The sequence below is a fragment of the Aptenodytes patagonicus genome, chromosome 7, assembly GCF_965638725.1.
Source record: "Aptenodytes patagonicus chromosome 7, bAptPat1.pri.cur, whole genome shotgun sequence".
Taxonomy (NCBI): Eukaryota; Metazoa; Chordata; class Aves; order Sphenisciformes; family Spheniscidae; genus Aptenodytes; species Aptenodytes patagonicus.
The window spans coordinates 69,267,304-69,291,013 of NC_134955.1; the positions used below are offsets into that span (position 1 = coordinate 69,267,304).

A 23,710-nucleotide genomic window follows, 5' to 3' on the forward strand; every position below is an offset into this window, starting at 1 on the left:
CGCGCCAGCGTCACCCTGGCGGGAACAGGACCACCTCTCGAAGTTTGAGAGGGTGAAGAGAAAATGGAGAACGATGCGGGGAGCTGCTGCACGTGGCAAGGACCCGCATCCCAGCGGGACCCTCCCCACCCATCCTCTGCCGGAGCAGCCCTGCCGCTCGCCCTGGGCTTCCCCACGGACGTTCCCCACGCTGGAGCGATGGAGGGGGCTCCCCTACAACGGCTCGGGGGCTGACCCCCCCCCCCGTACTGCCAGCCCAGCCTCTCTGCCGGCGGGTCCCGCCCGGGGGATCCCCCGGCCCCCGGTTCCCCGCGACCCTCCGCGCCGCGGCGGGCTGAGACCGGCCGGCTCATGACACAGCGGGTGACGTGCCGGCGGCGGCGGCCAATGGCAGCGGCGCGGGCGGTATAAAGCGAGCGGCTGAGGCGGCGGGCGGGAGCGCTGAGGCGGCGGCGGGCTGAGGCGGGCGGGAGCGTTGACGGCGACGGGCTCCGCCACAGCGCGCTGCCCGCACGGCGGCGGGCGGGTCGGCCGGGCCCTGCCGGGGCCCATGGAGGCGGCGCGGAGCTGTAACGGGTACGCGCGGCAGGAGAGGCCGCCGCCGCCCCCCGCCTCCCCGGCGGCGGCCGCCGCCGAGAAGCAGCGCGTCTCCCCCGGCGGCGGGAGCGGGGACGGCTGGCGGGGCGAGCGGCCCCGCAGCGAGGAGGACAACGAGCTGAGCCTGCCCAGCCTGGCGGCCGCCTACACCACCATCCTGCGCTCGCTGGGCGAGGACCCCGAGCGGCAGGGGCTGCTGAAGACGCCCTGGAGGGCGGCCACCGCCATGCAGTTCTTCACCAAGGGCTACCAGGAGACCATCTCGGGTAGGGACCGCTCCCCCCCGGGCGGGCGGGTGTCACCCCGGGGAGGGCTCCGGGCCGGGGGCGGCGGAGCCGGGGCTTTGACACCAGCCGTGGTGCTGGCTTTCCTACTTTATTTCTTAAAATGGGCTTCGCCGCTGCCCTGCCGCCGTACCGTCCGTCTGATGCCCCTCCTCAGTAAGTCATCAGCAATGTGTGCCAGAAACACCTGTACCTCGGGGTCTCTCTGTCCTCTCCACCCCCCGATTTATTTTTTTTTAAACTCCACGCTGGTAAAGTTCACATTCTGTCATAAACTTCTGTGCTTCTGGTTTTGGTGAACAGAGCAAGCGCTTTTGCTTTCCCTCTTCTGGTGTAAACTTTTCAAGTTCTGGCACAGGAACTTGTTGATTGTACCTTCTTCTGTCCCCAGCTGAGCTAGGCTGCGTTCGGAAGGGGTAGGAACGCTGGCTTCTATTAGCAGACGTAGGTGGCTTGAATTTTCTCAGAAAAGGTCCTGTTCTGCTGATGCTTTTATCAGGTGAGGTTTTGCAAAGGTGGGAACGAAACTTGAGGCGTTAAGGAGACAGGAGGAGGCCGGGGAGATCGCTGCCCCATCTCAGGGTCCCTGCAGTGAATGCAAGTGTAGAGAGGTACCCCAGGTTCACATCCCTGCCCCAGGCGAGTGTCTTATCCGCTTGCTGGCTGCGGGCCCTCCCTGAGGGCAGGAGGAGAGGAACTGGGTGGGATTTGTTCTCCTCATCACCAGCAGCTCCAAAGTTGTCTCTTGGTTCTATTGCAGGGTAAACCCTGCTTGAAAATTTACTTTTTACATCAGTTTTCCTGTTCTCAGCCTTTCCACTAAGGACTGTACCCAGTACAAACGGTAAAAAAGGGCTCGGGAAGCTGGGGAATTTCCCTTTCTGCTCCCTCTTACAGTAGAAGGCAAGTTCCTGTTAGTGCGTAAGGGATGCAAACACTGTCAGCAAGGACCTTTGAATGCGAATCAGAAAGGAGCTGAGCGTGTTCTGCTCTCCGGAGTACAGCAGTGGTGTATTGAGCCTGCCCCAGAACTGCATCAGGGTGTTGCAGCTGAATGAAAAGGCTGAACCATGCGGATGGCTGGCATCAGGGAGCTTCTGCTAACACGTCAGAGTCCTTTTCGTAAGTGCACTGTGCTTCAGCTTAAAGGGTGGATTTGGTGTTTAGTTTCTTTTTCACTTCTCAACTGTTGTCTCTTCTGAAATCAGATTGCATATAACTTCCAGCATTAACTTACTCACGGCTGACTTATGTGCCGATGTCATGTCCTGGCTTCCCCCAGGAAGAGTATTTCTGCCTCGATCTTTGTTTTGCCTTTCTGACCAAACCAGGTTTTCGGGTTCACATCTGGAAATAGGCTCTGGGCTGCAGTGGCCATCCTCTTTCCCCTCTTCCTTTAGTCCTGCTGCACGGTGTGTTTGAGATGAGGTTTCATAGGGTCTCACAGAATAATCCTTTGTCTACTGGAAATAACTTTCCTCATTTGGGGATTGCATGTGTCTCTTTACTGCTGTAAAACACAGGAGGTCTCTCAGTCATCCTGCCAGTCTCTAGCAGAAGGATTTTTTAGTGATGGTGTCTGAGCATGAATTTCTGTGCTGAACCTGGATGAGGTTGCTGCCCATCTTAGGTCTTCTCTTACCTTGCTGCCAGTTTTGTGTGCAGAGCCACACATTCCCTTAAGGTTTTTTTAATAGCTTTTTTTCTGCTCCAGTGTGGATTCTCTGGGACCTGAATAGTCTGTCCCAATCTCTCATGTACATTTCATTAAGCAGAGTAGTTCTGGATAGTCCCCTCCTGAATATCCACACCTGGGATATTCAGCTGTATTGTATCCAAGAGTAGAAAGTGTCACTGCTGGGTGCTGTACTCTTGGACTGCTTTTTGCTTTCCTTTCTAGGAAATAAAATGAAGCTGTGATACTAACATTCCTTCCTGTGTCAGGTGGGGAATCCTTTTACTTTCCAGCTACTCACCTCTTCTTGCACAACACCCAGCTTCCAGTCTTCCCACTCGTACTAGCCAAACAGAAGAGCGAGCTGTAGCTGAAGGTCAAGTTCACAGCAGCTAGCAAAATGACTAGTGGATGAGGAGCTGGCTGGGAGAGTTGATATGGAGGTAACTTCCACTTGGTGGAAGAGTTTTAAATACATTGTGAAACCTAGAGCCAACAACTACAAAGTCTTTGGGAACAAGGCTAGCTGTGGGACTGCAGCTCCTGCTATTTGTCTCTACTGCAGCATCCCGATGTGCTGTTCACTTGGTTATGCTAATACAACTGTCTGCCTAGCCAGGCTGTGAACTAGACCAGGAACTGGCTTGTGAAAGAAAGAAAAGAAAAGAAAAAAAAAAAACCCAACAAAAAACAAACCACCAAAACAAAACCCAAACAATATGCCGCCCCCCCCTCCCCCCCCCCCCCAAAAAATAAAAAACCAACCCAAACCCCAGCAAAAACCTGACCTCTTGTTTTCTCAGGTTTATTTTGCAGTTTATTCATCTCCTTATGTGGAACTGTCTGGATAGGCAGAGGTTAAAGCAGTGATTTGCAGGATGTATGAGGAGTGTGTTCAAGTTTACCCTCCCAACAGGCAGGAGATAACAGACAGTTATAATAGCTGTAAGTCCCACCTCTTCATAAAAGGTTTCTCAAGGAAAAAGTCTGTGGTGGTGATCGTACAAACCCAGGGCTAGAAGCAAAGTGTGTTGCAACAGGCACCTGTCTCCAGCTGGGCTCACAGCCCTTGCCAGTATATGGAAATGTTGCCAGACTGTACAGCCAGAAAAGAGTGACAAAGGCGAACCAAGGTAGTGAATGTTGGTACAGCTACGGGCTTTAAAATCAGCCTTCTGAGTTTGTCTGCTTGACTATCTGCCTTAGGTAGGCAGGAGAAAAGCAATTCACTTCTGATGACATTTGTGTTCCCATATGGAAAATTAAAAAGAATGATGTAATAGATATATTCCCAAATTATTAAATATAGTGAAGGATGGAGAGCGTAAAGCTGCAAGTACACTGCGGGAGGTCCTCAGTGTTTAATGTGCTTGACTCAAGCCTCGCTTGCTGTTAAGTGAGAACACGGGGGTTATGTGGTTGGTCACATAACTAAGCTACCTGACTGCCTTGAATGCTGCCCACTGCTCTCAGAGGTTAGTGATTTGAGTGGCGCCTTGCTCTTACTTGTCACTGAACGGTTTTGAGTGCAGTCAGGTTGCTGGAAGCTTTTGGGTATGGTGAGGGATGATGGCCTTACCTGCCCTGCAGCAATCTGTCCTCTGTGGTGGCGGCACTGGAGAAGACCAAGCGGTGCAAGTGGGGAGTTTGGCTTAAGGAACCCATAAAGCTTTTGGAAGCTGCTGAGCTGTTGTGTGGTTTCAACCGAGGCAGCAAATGGGTATTGTTTTTCTTTTTGAGCCTTGATTGATAATTCACTCTTAAGAACAAACTATTTTCTTGATCTTTTGGTTACCGTGTGTCTGAGAACATAATACATTTGGGCATGTGCTGGACATTTGATCTCCTTTCCTGGGTGTTGTCACTTTGCTTCCATGACACCTGATTGTATTTGTATTTTTGTACTTCCCATAGCTTAACTGTGTAGTGTTGTAGGGAAGATTACATCTAAATTCTGTCCCTTCTTTCCATTCAGATTTATGTGAATAGCAGAGAAGCTGATTCTGCTTTCCAGCTTCCACTGTGTGTGTATTTCCTAGCTTGTTTTCCACAGTGCAGAGTAACAGTGTTCCTGCTTTACCCCTATTGATCTTTGCTATCTGTGTTCTGCAGCTGGTCAGTATTGTATTTCAGAGCCATTAGTAGAGTTTACTTGCTAAATGTCTAAATCTGGCTCTTTCTGTTCTTTCTAGATTATGTCTTTTCTCTTATTAATCCTGGCTTTATTAAAGGCCTCAACCTCTTTCTTTGACAAATTGTATTCAAATGTATTGATCTCACTTCTATAGTACTAGTCATCAAACTTTCATTGGAGTAGCAAGAATGCCTCCAGTGACTTCAAACAAAATCCACCTGGGGAATCAGATTAAAAAATGCTAGCAGTTCATGCTTGGGCATCTGTGTAGGCTAACAGCCATTGCAACAGAAACCTCTTAATGTATTGGTAAGGATGGCAGAGCAGACGGGATACCAAAAGTTTTACTTTTCAGTTTCCTGCAGTGCTTCTGCATGAGCATCCAAGAACATGTTTTTTCTTTTCCAGGGTCAGATCTATCAGCTTCATACTTCTGGGAGTAAATTATATTACAAAATGGTAACCTGCCCTCTTGGTTAATAAAGATGAGCAGGACTGTTGATAGCCAGTTGCAGTTAGCTTTCTTATAGTTGATTCAGGCAATTGCCTGCCACACAGAGACTAAACCTTGACAGATCTGTCCCTCCTTTTACTAAAGGCTTAATGTCATACTCGGAGGTGCTGTCTGAGTCTATATATAAATACTACAAAGCACAAGCATGTGCAAATGCAGTAAATGAGTGAATAAATGGAAATACAAGATTGCAGACAGTACTAACTTGTAACTGAAGCTGAAGACTTCAGACTTCAGAATCAATCTTGCTAAGCAGAGCTAACTGATAAGTTACAGAAACAGTGTCAGTTACAGTGAGTGTCAACGATGCTAGCTTCAAAAGGTAAATCATAAGGAGTTGGTTCTGATTGTATAGTCCTGTAGGAAGCATTAGGTTGAACAAGCTGCCTGCATCTGCAGCACAGTGAACTTGTTTTCATCATCCATAAGCACTCTAAGAAAACCAGCATGTTCATTAAACAGTGTACTTGCTGGTAATGGCGATAGTTGTTACATGAATAAAGGCTGGAAGACTTTTCTGGTAGGTATGTTAGCTTTCAAGCATGTTGGCAGGTTCAGCTGCCCTTTCAGCATGTTTAATAGGGAAATGAAAATTGGAAATACTGGGAGAGGATAACTTTGCTTTCTGAACCTCTGTGGTTTGAAAGGCTGCATGTATGCTTTATTTGCCTGGAAGCTAAGTGACTCTACTGTGCAGCTTTTATTTTAAAGCAAATAACAACTAATTAGGTCTCATACAGTAGATTTAACACCTGCTGAACTGTGTGTATGTTGCTTTTCCTCTCTCATTAGTTTATGTGCTTTTCCTATGGTGAAGGGTGAAAAAATGCAACCTTAATACGCTCTTCTTCATCTTCTTGTCTGTGTGGATTTGGTGTTTTGACGGATTACAACAATGGTGTAAGCTCATAAATTTTTCCAAGCCTACTCAGTTTGCTGTGGATGAGAGGTACTAAGCATCGCTACGTAAAAATAGACAGGCAGTGCCTTAAACAAACAAGGCTGTTTGACGAGCAGCACTGCCCTTTGCTAAGAGCTGGTGAGTTCCTTCATTCTTTCCTGGAAGCAAGGTACTGCAAGTTCTCTTGCTTCGCATAGATGCAACAGTCTAATCTATTACATCAGCATTATTGTGGTATGGCCATGGCTTGTTTCTTGTAAACCAGAGGGTGGGCGATACCGGGTTAAGGTTCTTGGGGGTTTCTTTCCTCAACCTCTACCCCCACATGAGTGAAGCCTACCGTGCTGAAACAGGTACTCAATGCAGCAAAACTTCTGCTGGGAACTAGGGCTGTAGGACTTTCCAGGATGATCTCCCCTGCCCATTAATGCTCAAGTAACATCAAGTTTGTTTGGGGTTTTGTCAGGAATTTATTAAATTTCTTAACCTCTTGGATCTTAACTATTAAAGGCTTCTGATCTCTTCATGCAGCTGCTTTTCCAAAGTGGTGTTTCACCTTCTCTGATTTTCCTTTGTTTCAATTTCAGAAAGAAGTGTGGATGGGGGGGACTTTCAGCATCTTCTATGACATGAGACATTAAAATGTATCAGGATTTCAATAACCATTTCAATGAGCATCTCCATAACCTTGCTTTCCCTCATATTAATAAACCTCCTGGCGGAGAACAGCTTCTAGAACCTAATCGTAGCTTCATCTGAGAGTCTGCAATAACTGATCTCTTATGAATAGACTTGACTCTCTCACTGCAACATGGAAAGTGTCTTACAGGAAAATAAACGAATCTGTACAAATGATGGCCAGAATTAGTTGAATAGCAATGATGTTTTTCCTCTGTCTTTGCTTTTATGAAATGTGCCTTAAATTACACATCTGGTTCACCTCTCTTTTGGTAACTGCGGAATTAAGATTTGCTTCTGAAGCAAATGTTCCTGTCTGAAGTTGAATGTCTGTTTCTAGTCCTTTGGCGTGCAGTGATGAAATCTGAAATACTAGTCGTAAACTTGTAAATTCTTTTGTGTCTGAGGTTTCTCTTGGTTCCTGTTAGGAAGGTATGTTGTGGCAAGGAAGCCACATAGTGCTCATTTAATTTTCTCTGCAGCTTTTGAACTCTGCTGCCTATTTAAATAGTAATGTGGCATCTTAGGCTCTTTCTAGAGCTCTTCAAGACTTTTGAAGCAAATGGCATACCCAGACCACCCCCTTTCTTAGCAACCTGAAGTCATTAACTTTCTGCAGCAGTACAAACTCTCTTTATATGAATGAGTGTTTTTGTAGCCTGATTCTCTTCTCTGTATGCATAATAAATTCCTGGTACCTTTTTAATACTGAAAAGCTGCAATAACTTGTTTCTTGTCTGGAATATTTTCTCTAACTACAGTTATCCTGTAGCGTCATCGCATGAATAAATAAAACATTTCAGTTTGACTCTACATCTTATTGCTTACCCAGCAGCAACTGAAAGGTTTTTATAGCAATTTCCTTCCAGATTTAATTCTGACCCTGTAGTCAGTTGGTTTCCCTACCACACATTCAGCTGTTAGTTCATGGCTCCTGCTCTGTCAATTACATCTGTCTTCAGATGAAGAGGAACTTCTTTCTGAGAGAGGCAAGGGTATCTGCCAGCATACCTTAATGAATGGTTAGCCTTTGGGCTCTGGCTCACGGCACTGCTGTTCTGGAGTATCCTCCAAACCACGACCTGTTCCTAGTTCATGCAAGGTCCCCTGCCACTGGTTTTGGTGTAACTCAGTCTGTGTTCCCGGGAGAGCAGAAGGTACCTGACCCCAGCCTGTACTTTAGTTTGTTCAAGCTAACGGGCATTGGTATGGTGTGACTTGCCCCACCGCCCTCACAGGACGTCTGCATCCCTTGGCCTGAACCCATTCCTATGACGGCCTCAGCTGCCTGCTGCGACTTATGGGTCACCATGGAGAGCATAGGGGCCGTCAGTGAGGACAGTCTGGACCTGTGTAATGGGTATCAGGAGAACCTTGTGCCTTACGTCTCTGCCAGGATGGATGAACTCAAGGAACAGTATCAGGGAATCTCTGAAACTGTCTTCATCCTCTTGACACTGAACAATCCTCAGTCTGACTCCTCTAAAGTGGGGCAACTTAACACCGTGGGGAAGTACTTTAACTGATAGTGAGAATAACCTACATCACTTCAGTCTTCTGTCCCAGGCATAGTAAAAATGGGACATCTGAAGTGCTGTGAAGCTGATGCAGTGCTGCTCTGCAGAGTGCTGCCATCCTTCATTCCCTTCACCTACTGAGCCAGCTGCCGGGTGGGCTCTAGCTTCTTTGGCTGCCGGAGGTGCTTTTGCTTGTCTGTGTCACATTAAAGCCATGCAAATAGTTTCTATAGCAACAGGTCTTTTTGCTTAGCTCTGACGCAAAATCCTGAAAGGTCTTTCTCATTCTGTCTTCATCCAATTCTGATTTTTTGCTTTTATCAACTCTTTTTGAAGCTAAAGGGGAAAATTAATTCTGCTCTGTTTCAGGAGTTAACTTGCACCAGAGGTGACTGTTCAGTTTTAGCAGCCCATTGAAGTTTCTACAACAGGACTTGAACTCTGGGCTGAAGGAAAAATCAACTGGAATAATCTAGAGAGTGCCCCGACTGTGCATATAATGCTTGTTCCCTTCCTCCCAGCCATATATTTTAATTTGAATCTTAGCTTTTCATTAACATGATGTGTCTAGGCTTAAGGACTTAAGCAGTAAATTCCCTTAGTTTTTCTGGGGTGGTGGAGAATGAAAATGGTGTTATTTGCAGTCTCCTTTGGCTTATAGACAGGGCTTGGTGGCAGCACTTGAGCATAGCTGTGACTAATAAAAGCAGAGTGAGGGAGGTATGACTGTGAGAGGCCAAGGGACGATGTGTGAACATGCCCATCTTCTTGCTAGCAGAGGAGACACTAGTCCTGTCCTACTGATGTGGGTGATTGCGTAGGTGGTACTTGGAGGGAGTAAAAGTGTTGCTTCATTTGGGAGGAAGAATTTCCTTTTCGTACTAAGGAAAAGTAGCCTGTTGAGGAGGAGCCCATCTGAGCTGCAGGTGCCTTGCTTTGTCAGGAAACCAAGCTAGCAATATTTCCTTCTAGCTCTCCTTCCCTCTGAAAGCCCTGTTGACTTCTGAGCTTTTGCTTTGAAGATCCTGGTGCTGCAGGAAGAAGGGATGGACAAGATGCAGTTGCATTGGAAGGGCAGGTGGGTATTTCAGAGCTGAGACGCAGCCAATGTAACAGCCACATTGCTCTGTGTGAACCAGGACAGGCCTGGGGAGGGACAACACAACTTTCAGATCTTGCCCTGAGTGGCAAGAGTAAATGTTTTGGGGCCTCCAAATGAGGAAACCGAAATCAAGCTAGTGAAGCAGGCAGTGTGCCCTGGTAGGTGGAATGAAAGAATAGGAAAAGAGGCACAGATTTCTCCCCAGCTTTGCTTCTGGCCTGGTTAATCTGAGGCCCTGTTTTCCCTTCTGTCTTTTCAGCTCTATTAAGTTCTCCAGAACATGTGCTGCAGGCTGAGCTTGTCAGGGCCCCGTTTGATGCTGTTGCAAATTGAATGACTTCAAAAAAAAAAAAAAAAAAAAAGGGCAAAAACCCAGACAAAGTTAGATAAAATGGTGTTGCCTCCCTGCACAGAGTGTTTGAGTCTCTGCCAAACAAGTCTCTCCTGTGTAATTACCGAGAGCAAGTGCTGCAGTGGGACATAGCACAGCATCTTGTCACAGCTACTTTTACCTAACTTTTCTTTTGTCAACACAAGGCTTGGATTTCAAAGGGGGAAGTAAAGGGATAGGCAGGCTTCAAGCTAGGCTTATTTTCAGGAGGACAGGCTTGTGAAGTGTGAGCAGGAGGGACTGGAGCAGGATGGAGGTGACTGGGGCTCTCTTAACACCATGGCCACTTACTCGGGTAGGGGCCTTCAGTCTCACATTTTGTTTTACCTTTGTCTCCCTGTACCATCTGGCAGTTGTGAAGGGGTTATTGGAGGGGCTAACGCTAAGCTGGTTTCTTCCTTTACGGGCTCTGGCCCTCCTTCTCAAGGAATAACTGGTGCTGACTTAAAATCAGCACACCTTGCTGCAGGCATTACTGCAGAAGTTATGTGTCTGAGCAGGTATCACCTGTGATCTGGCTGCAACTTGCCACTAATATTCAATAAACCTAAGGTGCAAAATTGGCAAGACCTGTATAAATGAGAAGCACCCCACAGCTGTGTGGTTATATTCTTGATGCACGGATCTGTTTGCTTATGCACCTCTCAGACTCCTTTGGCTGTGAGGGGGCATTGCCCAAACTGCTGTGACTCTGGGCTGTAGCCTAAGAGGGGATATGCAAGAAGGATGGATGACCTTTGTGTTCCTGTTTGATTGCTTTAGCTGTGAGAAGGATGCGTTTTGTTCCTTAAGTTGCCTGTGTGGTACTTCACAGGTCACTCAACCTTCTCTTTCCCCCAGCTTTAAAATAGGCCTAACAGCTGTCTCCGTGATACAACACGGCTCTTCAGGATTCCAGTAATAGATTCCTTAGATGAAGTTTGTAAGGATCTGTTAGTAGCTATTTTATACATGAATAAGTGTGTATATGCATATATATGTACATATATATGAGACTTCATGGCTGAAGTACCTTCTGTTGTGGCTTTGGCCTTATGCTGCATCACACATTACCATGACTTAATGAGAATGTGGCCATTTTTGATTGTTCTGAACAGTCTGCTTCGCAAGTGTGCTGACGTAAATCCATATCTAACATCGGGCTCTGATATGCTCCTGGCAAGGCTGGTATGAGCCAAGCTGGTGGTCTAATAACAGCAGCAGTCACTCTGGAGATGCTTTGTGAATCTGTTTGGATTTTGTTTTAATAATGGGCATAGTAGCAGGTTTTGTGAAACCACTGTTTGCCTTTCTGCTGTAGAAATGGCACGTCTGCAGAGTGCTGCAGGAGGGAGCTAAGAACCCAGACAGCTGCTCTGTCTCCCCTTCCCTCTCCTCTGAGCCTGCTCTGTTTTGGATTCTGGCTATTCCTGGCTGAATTCATAGTTACACAGCTGGGTGATGCTCCCCAGGTAATCAAAATCCTCTCCAACAGTGTTTGGTATAAACTAGACTCTGAAATTTGAAGAACAAAATCAGGTGCTTTTACAGAGTTGTTTCCTGGCCTCTTTTGTGCCCCCTACTCCTGCTCTCTGACCTGATCAAAAACCTTCTGAGGTTCAGCCTCGCTGTCTTGCAGGTTGCCAGCCCTTCTCAGGAAAGAACGTGCGTCGCAGGCAGAACATCTTGTGCACAGTTTCCAGGGTTACCTGTGTAGTGCTGATAGCAAGCAGGAAATTAAAATGCTCCATGATGATAATACGTTATCGACAACAGATGGTGGCCATTAGGTGTACGTGCATGTCAGGGGAAGGCATAAAGGCAAGTAGAGCAGACAAGACTATTAGATTTGTGTAATTGCCACTGCAGGTGCTAAGCTCCACCATGGATGAAGCTGGGCAGTCCCTGAGCACCCTGGTTCCCCTTCTGGCCATGGTGTATGTGACTCTGGTTCCTGGAAGTAACTCCAAGTAGTCAGCGTGGCTTCAAGCTAACTGTTTGCAGAGTTCTTTGTTCTGATTATCAGCCCTTCTGTACAGCTAGTTCTCTCTTGCTATTCTCCCTTTTCCCCCCTCCTTCTCTCCGCCCCCCCCTTCTATACAGCTCTTCTCTCTTGTCCTTCAAAAGGCTGTTCTACTTTTAACCTCTGCAAGCATGGTCCAGCTGCCTGCAGTCTTTGTGGAGACTATAGTGATCTGCTGTAACCTGTATCAGGATTGCGTGTGGACGTGTCAGGGGACTGCTAAATCTGGAAAATCAACTGAGGATCTGTTCTGCTGAGCTCTGAGGCTAGCAAAGTGTCACGTTATATGTTCCTTTTCTTACTGAGCTGTCTCTTCTTCCTTCTATCTTTGCGGGTTTCTCCACCTCAATTCACTGTTAACTCTGAGATGCAGAACTAGGCTGGAGTATGCATGTGCATGCCTGCTTTCGGTTTCAGGACAGCAAATCTCTCCCCCGATCTGTGAATACAGATCTGTCTCTTCGAGTTTTGTGTATGCCTAAACAGCTGCTGGCTGGTGTGGTTCAGGATGAAATAAGAGTATCTTATTTGTGTACAAAGCCTCCTTGAAGGTAGTGATGCTGGTGTGGTACTGTTTGAAGAAACTGCTGTGATGGCTTAGCTTTTCTCAAACCTGAGGCTCAGCTTTGCTTGTGGTATGTGGAAGCACTAACGGAAGCCCACTTTGAGATGTGCTCTCCTCCTCAGCACTGGCTTTATCAGCTGTAGTCTTAATTGCTCTTAAGATGTCAGTAATTCTGCAAAGACTAGACTCGTTCTAACCTGGGCTCAAACTATTCTTTAAATAAAACACTATAGGCTGACTTCTGGTGTAGCATGTAGGTAGTCTGACATAGCACTGTAGCAATTGTGTGGTCATCTGCAAACCAAAGTGTACTTGTGGTGTTACTTGCCTCCCATATCTTAACCCTGAAATCTGTAGTTCTGAAGGAGCTATGCTCTTGCTACAAGCTTTCTCAGATACTGGCTGGAAGAACCTTCCATGCTTGTGCATATATATATATATATTTTTTTAATGCAAATGTTTAATTTCAGATGTTCTGAATGACGCCATCTTTGATGAAGATCATGATGAGATGGTAATTGTGAAGGACATAGACATGTTCTCATTGTGTGAGCATCACCTCGTTCCATTTGTTGGAAAGGTAACTCTTCCTCACGAAACAAATGTGGGAATACATGTTAAAAGACCTAAAGTACATGTAAAAGACTTTGTAGTTGTAACTACAAAGCTTTTAAAGCTATCAGTATTTACTGCTTAAGGCTATGATTCTAGAAGTTAATCTTCAGAATACAAATAAGGAAGACCTCCTTAATGTGAGTTTTATTTGGATTTAAGTTCCTAAAATATAATGCTCAATGTTTCCTAGTCTAAGTAATCTAATGGTTTCTGACATTTCATATCAAAGCTCTTCTTCGTGAAGCAGCAGCAAGCCTTGAGGGCAGACATCTTGATATTAAACCGACTCACCCTGCACGCTGGCTCTGTCATGGATTTAGCTTCTGGCTCAGAGCTATCTAGTGCACATTCATCTCAGGAACCCCTGCGAGTGGAACAAACTTCTGATTAGCAGCCCTGTCTTAAATAAGCAAGCCCAGTCAGGGAGGGGGTGGTCAAAACTGACTAGCAGGAGGCTGCTTAGGTTGGGAGTCCCGTGAAAGGGGCTGGTGTTTCAGATGGTGTTGAAATTGTGATGCCAACAACTTGAAAAATAAAAATTCTCAAGTTAACCGCTGTAAACATGATGAAGAGTTTGGAGTGGATAGTCCCTTCTGCACATCTCGGCCCCTTCGTTCCCATATCAGCACAGAAGGATGGAGCTTATTCTGATCCATCTGTTCTACCATAAAGTACTCACAGGCCAGAGAGTAGCAAGTGCTTTTGTTGTCTATAAAATTCGATCGGTACCACATGTGTTCCAGGTAAACTGTCTCCCAAAAATAAAATACCCGAACAGAAACCAGCCGTTTATTTAGTTGAGTCAACTCAATTTCATCTGCTTTCTTTTCTTACTGCTAGTATTTTATACTGGAAAACAAGGTAACTTCCTTTTCTGTGCAAGCTTTCTATTTTGCCTGTTATTCTTAGTTACACGTACTGTGTATATTCTCTTCGTTACTCCTGTGGCAATATATGCATTCTTTTTACATCTAGCTGTTTAGCCTGTGTGGTTTGGAGAAATCTCCTCGCAAACACCGAATTGGTCCTGCTCGTATAATGGTCTGCTAAATGACTTGGTATGCCTCTAAATATTCTCAGACTAACCATTCTCCTGTTGGGTACATCAAACAGGCTGCAAATATGGACCAGTAGGTCTGGTATTTGCAGTTCTATCTTAAATGGAATTAAGAAATTCACAAAAACACTCTATGGGGAACAGGATTCAACACTTGTTTCTAAGTTATGTCTCTTACTTTATCTGAAATGTTTCATGTCTTTTCAGGTGTCAGTGGGTTGATTACCCAACAGAAGTGATAGGAATGAGCAAGTTAGCCAGGTAATTAGGTGCACTGTGGTACCTCTAATTGCAGGTACAGCAATACAGGATTCTGAGATGGGGCCTCTAGGCAAAGCGCTGAGACAGAATCCTACACTGACACTCCCCTACTGTATCTTGGCTAATTTTTCAAGTCTCTGGTATAGTGACACAAACGCTGGCTTATAATCTGTTATAACTGTAAACCCACTTGAATTCAGTAGCCTATGTTGCTTTCTAAAAACAAGAAGCTAAATGGCTTTCCCCCTACCTTCGTATCTGAGCACTTTTCTTCTCAAGAACTTATTCCACCTTAGTGCAACTACGTGTTCAGTATGAATGTTCAGCAAATCCGTATTCGAGCAGGATGGAAGCTGACTTAATTATACAGTGATCTATGGTACTACCAAAGCAGGGGAAAAAAAAAAATCAGCAAGTGCAGCCTGATTTTGGTGGCTAAGTATTTCTTGCCATCAGAACTTTCACTGGAAGTAAAGTACAGTCCCTCTCCCTCCTGCTCCCTAAATCCATTTTTAGGTCTTGAAAGAAAAGCATGTTTATTTTAGATGAACAGCGCTGTGCTGAGTAACTGACTGCTTTTTGTACCCAAATGTAGTAAAACTCTGTAGCATTCCTGAGACTTGGAACATAAGCCTTGACTCTTGAAGAGTTGTGATTTTTCTCCCCCTCAGAAAACTTACCTGTTCTTCACCAGGACACTGACCTCACCAGGCATTTACAGTCTCCGTTAGCTCCACAATTTTTCAGGCTTGCATGGTGGCATGTTCCTCCCACATGCTAGGACTTCTGGACTGTTCCAGAGTTAGTTCTGGGGCAAATGCACATCTCATTCTCTATGCATGAGTTTCATAGGCATTTGGAAGTGTGGTTTTGATTCTGTTAATGGTTTGTTCTCCTCTGTCTAGGTACATATTGGCTATCTTCCTAACAAACAAGTCCTTGGCCTCAGCAAGCTTGCTAGGTAAGTGTTAGTGTAATGAAAGTGATGCGAATTTGTAAAAAGGATTCCAAGCTGTGCTAACTGTGCTAATCTTTCTAATCTGGTCCCCCTCTAAAGCTCAGCCCATTTTGTGTCCTGGATTTGGATTTAGACCAATCCTCAGCATTAGGTTTTTTTGTGGAGAGGACAGATAAATCTTAGAGCTCTGTGTTAATTCACATCAGTCGACTGTAGTAGAGCCGTAACGCTTTTGTACGTTCATCCAAAGCATTGGTGCCTGTAGGGAGCACAGAAGCAAGAACAACAGAGGATTTGGTCACGTTCTAAGGCAGGCCACAAAAACCAGTGGGGATCTCTAGCAGTTTACTACTTCTGTGTATATTGACCGATAAGAACAAAAATCCAAAACTTCCAAACTGTAAATGAACACGTTCTATGGATAGAATGTGAATCTAAAGCTTTTATCTGAAGAGTCGGCTAACAGATAAATTTGGCATTTCTTTCTTTCACTCGAGACCTGCTGAGAGACCCGTGGGGTAGATTTTATAGATAAGGTTCAGCCTAAGAAACAAAGCAGTTATACACTTGAGAAATACATTTGTTAGTAAAATAGCTTTTTCCTCAGCAAGTGCCCTTGGATCAGTTGTTGCGCTGAGTCTTGTTATCAAGTGACACATTCTAGTCCTGGTGAGGAAGGGGATGGTAGATCCCTTCAATAAGCAGATTACTGGGGGACCAGAGTGGAAGGGTCTCTCTTGAGAAATGAATCTGAAAAATTGGCTGTAGTTCAGAAAGACCACATAGGTTTTGCTTATACTTTCCCTGATAATGTCTGTTAATCTTGCTGTAGTTCCAGTAATACTAATGAGAATTAGCCTTGTAAATCTGCATGCCTGCTGGGTTTTCTTAGGGGGTAAGAAATGTGTAGGGTATGACACTAAAATGCTTTAAAGTCAGTCAGCTCTATTCTGTGCTCTGCTTGCACAACAGTGAATTTGGTTTGGAAGCGGAAGGGCCCTTGGAGGTGACATCTTTGCTAATGTAACTCATATTGCAGGGAGGCCATCTTCACATCGTCTAGCAGTGCTTACAGAGTGTACTTTGCTCCGATTAAAAGGCTGAAACAGGCAGTTCAACACTTAAATCTTTTCGTAAATGTTTTTTGTGGCTGTACCTAACTGCTGAAGCTGTAGGGTGAGATTCTGAGCTGACAGCACTGCAGCTGCTGGGCGAAAGACTTTGCCTTCTGTAGCTGCTTACACTTGGGGATGTCTGTGTGGCAGTTCATGGCTTGCACTGTGTGTTGGCTGGCGCTCGTGTGGCTGGATCTTTTTAAGTGGTGAGGGGTTTTTTGAGTTGGATTTCTGAAGGCGAACATCCTTCCTGAAGAGACCGTCTTTAGGACTTCGTTTCATTTCTGCAGGGCTTGAATGCAGGATTAAGGATCGCATTTGAAATATGCATCAGTTGATTTGTGCTTGCTCTGGTCCCTAGTTACTTCTGAATTGCAGATGTAAACAAGAGCTCGAAACTGGCTTTGGTGATTTTTTTTTTTTTAATGCAAGTGGCAACATGGTGCTAGAAGTGTACAATTTTCCTACTACTTATTCTCAGTATAGAAACATGCATGGATATGTGCAGGGCTTCCTGTGCTGTGCTTGAAAGGTTAAATTTTGCCTCTTTTTTCAAGCTAGGGTAAAACTCCCATATACTGCAATAATGAAAAGATTAGATTTTTGTATAACAAAATGTTCTCAGTCCTCACTTGTTTTTGAGTGCTTACCATGAAGAGATTGGTGGGCCAAATAGTGTTTCCCTTTCGTGCCCTATATAATGCAACCAGTGTTCAAACAAAGATTTGTGAGGCTGTTGGTACTGTAGACCTAATCTTTCGTAATAGGATTAGTCTAATGTGGTGAGTTTCTGTAGTTGTGGATGACCTGTATTCAGTAAACAAACATCTTTCTTTGGATTTTAAGCTCAGGCTTGAAAATGCTAATGCAAATAACTGTTTTTACATAAACATGCTTATAGGACTTCTTATATGCAATACCAGTGTAAAAATATCTCAGCATCAGCTTGTTTCCTCTCCATATATTTAATCTAAATATTATGTTGCTTCGTTTAGAATAGCTATAACACAACTATTTCATTTCTGGAGGGGAGTTTCTGCATATAATTCTCTCTCCAAAACAGCACGCAAGCCTCATTGTCAGAAATGTTTCTTGTAACTAAAGCCTCAGGCTGCCAGCCAGTGTCTGTTTTTTGTCTAGCCTGACCAGACAGGTATTGAAGCTTTCTGTAGCAACTTCTTTACGTGGCCACTTGACGTGTTATTAAGGATTTGCGGTTGGCATGAGTAACCCATTGAGTTACAGAGCAGTTATAAGATTTTTCTTAAATGTGTGAGTTACATTTTTCTTAAATGTACTGCGGTTACAAATGATGGTAGTATCACTTGCATTGCCCCACAAATGGCTTAAACTTGAAGTCACGTTTGAGAGGAGCACTAAGGTAAACGCTGCACTGAAATGTGAAGGATGGTGTGATATATGGGTGGCGAGTATCTGTTTTAAATAAAAACAACTCTGTCTCGTTGTTCTTAGTTAAATCTGCGGTTAAATGCAAGAATCCAAAACATCTCCTGCTTAATTTCAGTAGCCTTCTGGGAATCCCAATTCTGAATTGTCCTTAAAACAGCATTTGGTTTAGATTGAAGCAAAAGGAGTTAGTCTGATCTCAGTTCAAGGATTAGCTTTCAGGGAGTCTTTGGGCATGGATTCCCTTGTACCACCACCCACCTGCATCACACAGTTGCAAGTAATTCAAAAGTAACAGCCAGCAGAAGAAGCTCTAAGGAGAAGTGACAGGTTTGCCCCTGAAACAGTCTCTGGGGTGGCAGGTAGGGGGTACCTGTCACTAAACACAGTGATGTGCTAAGGGAGGTCCTTGAGCCGTGCCAGCCAGGGGCTGAGCAGCAGCATGATGTCGTGTAGATTTCCAGGAAGGACACAGATCCGTACAGTGATCTTGTTTGATCGTGTCAAGTTAATTGTGACGATCAGACAATGGTTAGATAGGAATAAGTATAACATTGTCTTTTTTTCCTTTCTCCTTTAGGATCGTGGAAATATACAGTAGAAGATTACAAGGTAAACAGATGAATTTTTGGTTTTGTTGTGTGCAGTCCTTTGCTAGCTAGCTCAGGGTACTGGTAATTGTAGGTGGACTACAGCTGTGCAAATTTTAGCGTGAAGAAAAGCACTGTGTTCTCGAACAGGAGTTTCTCAGCTGTCATCCTCTGTCATGGAAATGTCACATGTTTCCAGTGAGGAGTAAAATCTGCCTATGAAAATAGATGTAGGCAGTAACTGATTCAGAGGATAAATGTGCTACAAGATACAGCTGCCAGGAATAACTAAACTAGTTGGATGCTGCTGGAGATGAACTCTCCTACAGATAATTTGAGAGATGCCTTCAAGAATTCTTGTCTGAAGAGATGGAGCGGGAGCTGCCATGTTATGGACTGCCTGCCCGCTGCCTCTGAGAAGCGGAGGAAGCTGCGGGATCTGAGGCCTTGGGTTGGGCTCAGCCTGCTGTCACTGTCCTGCAGTTAAATTTGGCCTGTTCTTGGGGATAGAAGTGTTAGTGACCATTAGATGTCAGACTGGTGAATAGAGGGTGCTAGAGCTGCGGGAAGTAAAGCTTTGCAGGACAATAGACTCTCTTAATTTGCTCATTTTTTATCTCCATTTAGTGCAGCAGTAAAGCCAGTGAACAAATACATAAAAACTGAAAGAAAATAGAGGAGCAAGAAAATGTACCTGTGTAATAGGAAACTTAAGAGCTGTTATAACAAGTCATGGCAATGCAATTCCTGCAAAGGTGTAATGCAAAACAACTCCCAACATAAACAAGCCAATAAAAGGTCTGTTCCAGGGTACAAAACATAAGATAAGATTTGGTACTACTAAAATTTATTTAGGAAGAGCAGTACGTGTGTGGGGGTGGTGGGGAACAGGCACACTTGGAAGTGAGGATGCAATGTTGCTATGCAGATAGTGGTGGTGTTGATGCTAGTCCGATTTAACACTGCGTCTGAACTCCCTGTTGTTCTTTCAGTCCAGGAACGCCTTACCAAACAAATTGCAATAGCCATCACAGAAGCCTTACAGCCCGCTGGAGTTGGAGTGGTTATTGAAGCTACGTAAGTTACTCTGAGCTGTTCTGTGGTGGTGTACGGGCCGCGCGTGATTCCAGCTGTGTGCTGTAGAGCTGTTGTGTGTTGCCTCTTTGGCAGCGGTAGCTGTGTGCCGTGCTTGTTTATGAGGCAGGGAGTGATCCTCTCCCGTTCAGCGAAACGGCCTGGTGGGTTGGAGCCGTTTAAAACAGGGGCCTACCTTATCCGCTGCAGAGATGTGGCAGCTGGCAGTGTGGTCAGCGGTCCCAGTTGCGCCGGGGCCGTGCTCTGCCTCACTGCACCTTCTACTTCCTCAAGTTGCTTGGGACTAGCAACGGGCACGTCCCCGTGATCAGAATGCACCTTGGAAAGGTGGGCTTTTGCTAGGATCAGAGGAGAGAAGGCGGGGGGCTGGGAACTTGACTCTTTTCTCCAGAGGACAGCTGAGGTACTACTGACAGATGTCCATTCTGGATGTGGAGGTTTTGTCACTTCCCCAGAATTTAACGTGACCGTGTAAGAAGCCTCTCTCTTCGTGGGATTACTTCTTTCTTTTGAGTATGCCTGACTTATTGACTCCTCTCTCTCATTTCTTCTAGGCATATGTGTATGGTAATGCGTGGGGTACAGAAAATGAACAGTAAGACAGTAACCAGCACAATGTTGGGGGTATTCCGGGAAGATCCAAAGACCCGTGAAGAATTCTTGACACTCATCAGGAGCTAAAACTGTGTTATCCTCTAAACGCACTCTGGAGATTGTTCTGTTCAGTGTCACTGTCTGTTCTTACTTGTTCCTACATCTCACTTTTAAACTAAATTGTTGTGAATTGTTGTCATAGTCTTTGTGCAGTAAAAGACTTCTGATGGCGAATGAAAAATGTAACAATAAGGTAGGCTTCTCCTGGATTTCCAATGATGCTGATGTCACAGAATTACAAGCTACGAACAGGGTTTTGGAAATGTTTTTCCATCTGCAATGCAGAATATGCTGCTGTTAGGAGAAGAGTGGGGCTTGGGGGTGAAATGGATATTTATGAAATAGTTACGTTTGTTAGAATAAATATGGAGCAGCACAGGAAACAACTGAAAGGCTGTGGATCCTTGTAAGACCACTTACGCTGCAAATACTGTACCTCTGCTGGAAAGGGTGGTCCTCAATTATCTCTGGCTATATTTTATTACAAGTCCTGCAGTGGCTGTTTCAATATCTGGATATGTACGTTATACCTCTTTGAGATGTTACCTCTGGTGGTGTTTTATATTCTTGCTAGTATTAACCCTCTTTTTTTGTGTGGTTTTTTTGTTTTAAATTTCTCTCACACACACACGCTTTTCTTAGCCTCTTAACGTGCAGGGAATTAACTTCTAAATTATTGGGGGCACAGTCTTATCTCAGTATAAAGGGTTTTATGCACCTTCTTCTCTGTGCCTCGGAATGTCTGACCACTTTAACTGTCAGTTTCTTACTATTTTTAAGCAAACTTTAACAGAGGGGAGGAAAAAAAACCCCAGAGCCTGTCTGCAAAGTGCTAAGGTAGCCAAAGAGGTTTTTAATGATGTTTATATCTTGAGCTTTCCTTCTTGGATTTCCATGGGTTAGACTGAGAAGCTCAGTCTAGTCTGATAACCTGAAAACGAAGATTTCTCTTCAAGTATTTCAAGATCTGCGTCTCATAAAATGTTGGACCAAAGGTGAGCACTGAAATCCTGAACGCAGCACACTGTACCTCTCCTGCCTGGCGGCAGGTCGTTTCGGGGCAAAGTAACCTGAAATGACAAGAACTTATTTCGTAAGAGCAATTGAGAAAAGCATTTCCAGGGCCATCAAAATGAATTCAACCACTTTTTTCTGCGTATGGGGCAACCGCTGTATGTGGCAGTATTGGTACAAAAAGTTTCAGTCAGCTGGACTTGGCTGAACTTCTTATACTTTGTTACAATTTTAATGGGTGTTTTGTAACTCTTAATTGGGAAAACATGAGGCGCAAATGAAAACCACCCTTCTCAAACTAGGCACGGGAGACAAAACTTACAAAATAAAATGTCAGCCAGGGTGTCGGATGCCCACAATGCAGGTTCCCACAGTCGTATCTGCTTCGCCGAATATGACTCCAAGATGTTCTGTACGCTAACCTAAAAGGCAGTTCCTGGTCTGGCAAGCTCGATCTTAACCAACATTCCTGTCTCTTGCTTCAACCCCTGTTGGAAACGAAATGAAAATCGTGTCTGGTCAAATTTCCATTGGGCCTAAAGAACTTTCAAGAGCGACAACCTCATGCGTTTAATTATACTAATTTTACCTTGATGACCTTCACAGCATTATTGGAAAAATCTTTTACGATATCCTCTGTCCTGGATTCTGTAGAGTTAGGTGCTAAAGAGTGTTTGTCTGCTAGTGTAAACAAGGTATGTATTGCACATTTCTAAAATACACTAACTCTATGGCATTTGTTTTCCTTAAATGATTGAGAGCAGGTATTGCCGCTTTCCGGTTCAGTATATGTACCCAGCTGAAAAGCCTTAAATCTTTCTTGCCTGAAGTTCAGAGTAAAGCTCCTTCTCTTTTTAGCTCAACGACTGGAAGGAGAATTTGAGGACCAAAGGGGCACGCACTAGTACATTTGTTTCTCTTCCTTGCTTTAGTTTGGAAATTAAGTCTCTGTAAAACGCTGTCTTGCTCCTGAGGTAATGAAAAGTTGCATTTTAACCACTTATCTCTATTCAGGATAAAGTTTGCATTGCGCCACCACTGTTTTCTATTTCCATGTGACCCGTAGTCCTTAAAACATACCTCTCTATACTTGTGGCCTTGGATTTTGTTCACATTTTTGTTGTTGTAAGACTTGGTGCATTTATTTTTTTTTTTTTTTTGGAACATTGGTATTGTTCAAATACACAAGCTTTAACTACAACCGGTGTGTATATATGTATAGTACATACAGCCTGCTGTTGTACCGCGTAAAAGTCCATTGTCTCTAAAACATTAAAGCACAGTATTATCCTTTGGAGTGCTAGCATCCTTGGTGACCTGGAGGCCGTGGCATCGCGCAACGAAGTGGCACGTGCCCCGTCTCCTTGGGCGGCGGGGGTTGTTTCTGCACTAGGAGGTGCTCCAAGCCTGTCATGAGGTGTTGGGTTGCTCTTCTGGGACAGTAGTTGCTGTTGTCCCCCGCTGAGTCCCCGGTTGTTGACTGGGCAGCAAAAAAAAAACCACCCCAAGATTTGGTGTCGCCTTCTTACTGGTCCTCGGTGCCCGAGAAATCAACAGCAAATCCAGGGGGGCAGGGAAGGTGGGAAGCAGAGGCTGCTTTGGGCTGGCTGTTGCACACCTCGAGCCTCGTTGGGGGCTTAGCATCCTCCTGTGCGCTTCTTAAGCCATTCTGGATGCCTCATCACACTTCACTGAGGAAGTACCTGGTTCCTGGCCAAATGTTTAAACTACCTGAACAAATACATCCTAATAGCAGACGTGAGGCAGGTGCAGCAAGAGGCCTTGAAGGCGAAGTCTTGGTTGGGTCACCCCACCGTGCACAGCCATGAGCTCGGCCTGTGCCAGCAGAAGCGGTGCTGCCCCTTCAGGGTGGGGAGGCTGTCTTAAAGACGCTCCTGCTGTCCTCCAGCCTCCCCGCTGTCCTCCCAGGATGCAGGTACTGCAAAATTAAGGGCGGGGAGGGGGGAAATAAATACAAAACTTACAGATTCCCAGGCTCCCGAGGAGCGTTGTAGCCAAAGCTTTGCCCGTGGGCAGTAGAGAGGGAAGGGGGGCTGCGTGCGGCTGTGTTCGTACACCCGTGGACAGCCTGCAGCCACCCTGTCGCTTCTCAGCGTCCAGAGCCACCAGAAGGAAAGCAGGCTCTGCCTGCGTGCTCCAGGGAAGTCCCTTTGTGTAGCCCTTTTCACACCTAACGTTTGCTCTTCTGTACTGCCGGGCAGTTTCGGGGGGCAGGTGGTGTCTGTGCTGCGGTTGGAGCCGTGGCTGCGCTGACCGGTGAGCCTGACCTGCAAGCTGCCGACCGCTGGCAGGAGCCCTCATCAGGCTGCGCTGGCCCAGGCTTTTCTGCAGCCTGGATGAGAAAAGGAGGGGGGAAAAAAAAAAAAGAAGGCATTAAAGCAATCGCTTATTTAATCTCTTACCTACTTCTCCGTGCCGAAGCACAAGATAAACCAGGCCGGGGTGGGGAAAAGGCAACCAGAGAAGTTTTTGGGCTGTGGGCGGGGACGGGGAATCTGCTGGTACAGCGTGGCTTTGCGGGCGAATGCTGTGGTGGTCAGAAATGGAGAAAGAGTAATGAATG

At 45.4% G+C, this 23,710-nt stretch overlaps 1 protein-coding gene across 1 annotated transcript; it reads left to right on the forward strand.

Annotated features, from left to right (window-relative positions):
• Nucleotides 1-550: 550 nt before the first annotated feature.
• GCH1 (GTP cyclohydrolase 1) lies at nucleotides 551-22,421 on the forward strand. The gene is made up of 6 exons (XM_076345724.1): nucleotides 551-863; nucleotides 12,831-12,940; nucleotides 15,199-15,254; nucleotides 18,354-18,385; nucleotides 19,356-19,440; nucleotides 20,013-22,421. Exons 1-6 carry the CDS (start codon nucleotides 551-553, stop codon nucleotides 20,137-20,139), a joined length of 723 nt encoding a protein of 240 aa, XP_076201839.1. The 3' UTR covers nucleotides 20,140-22,421.
• The last annotated feature ends 1,289 nt before the right edge of the window (nucleotides 22,422-23,710 follow it).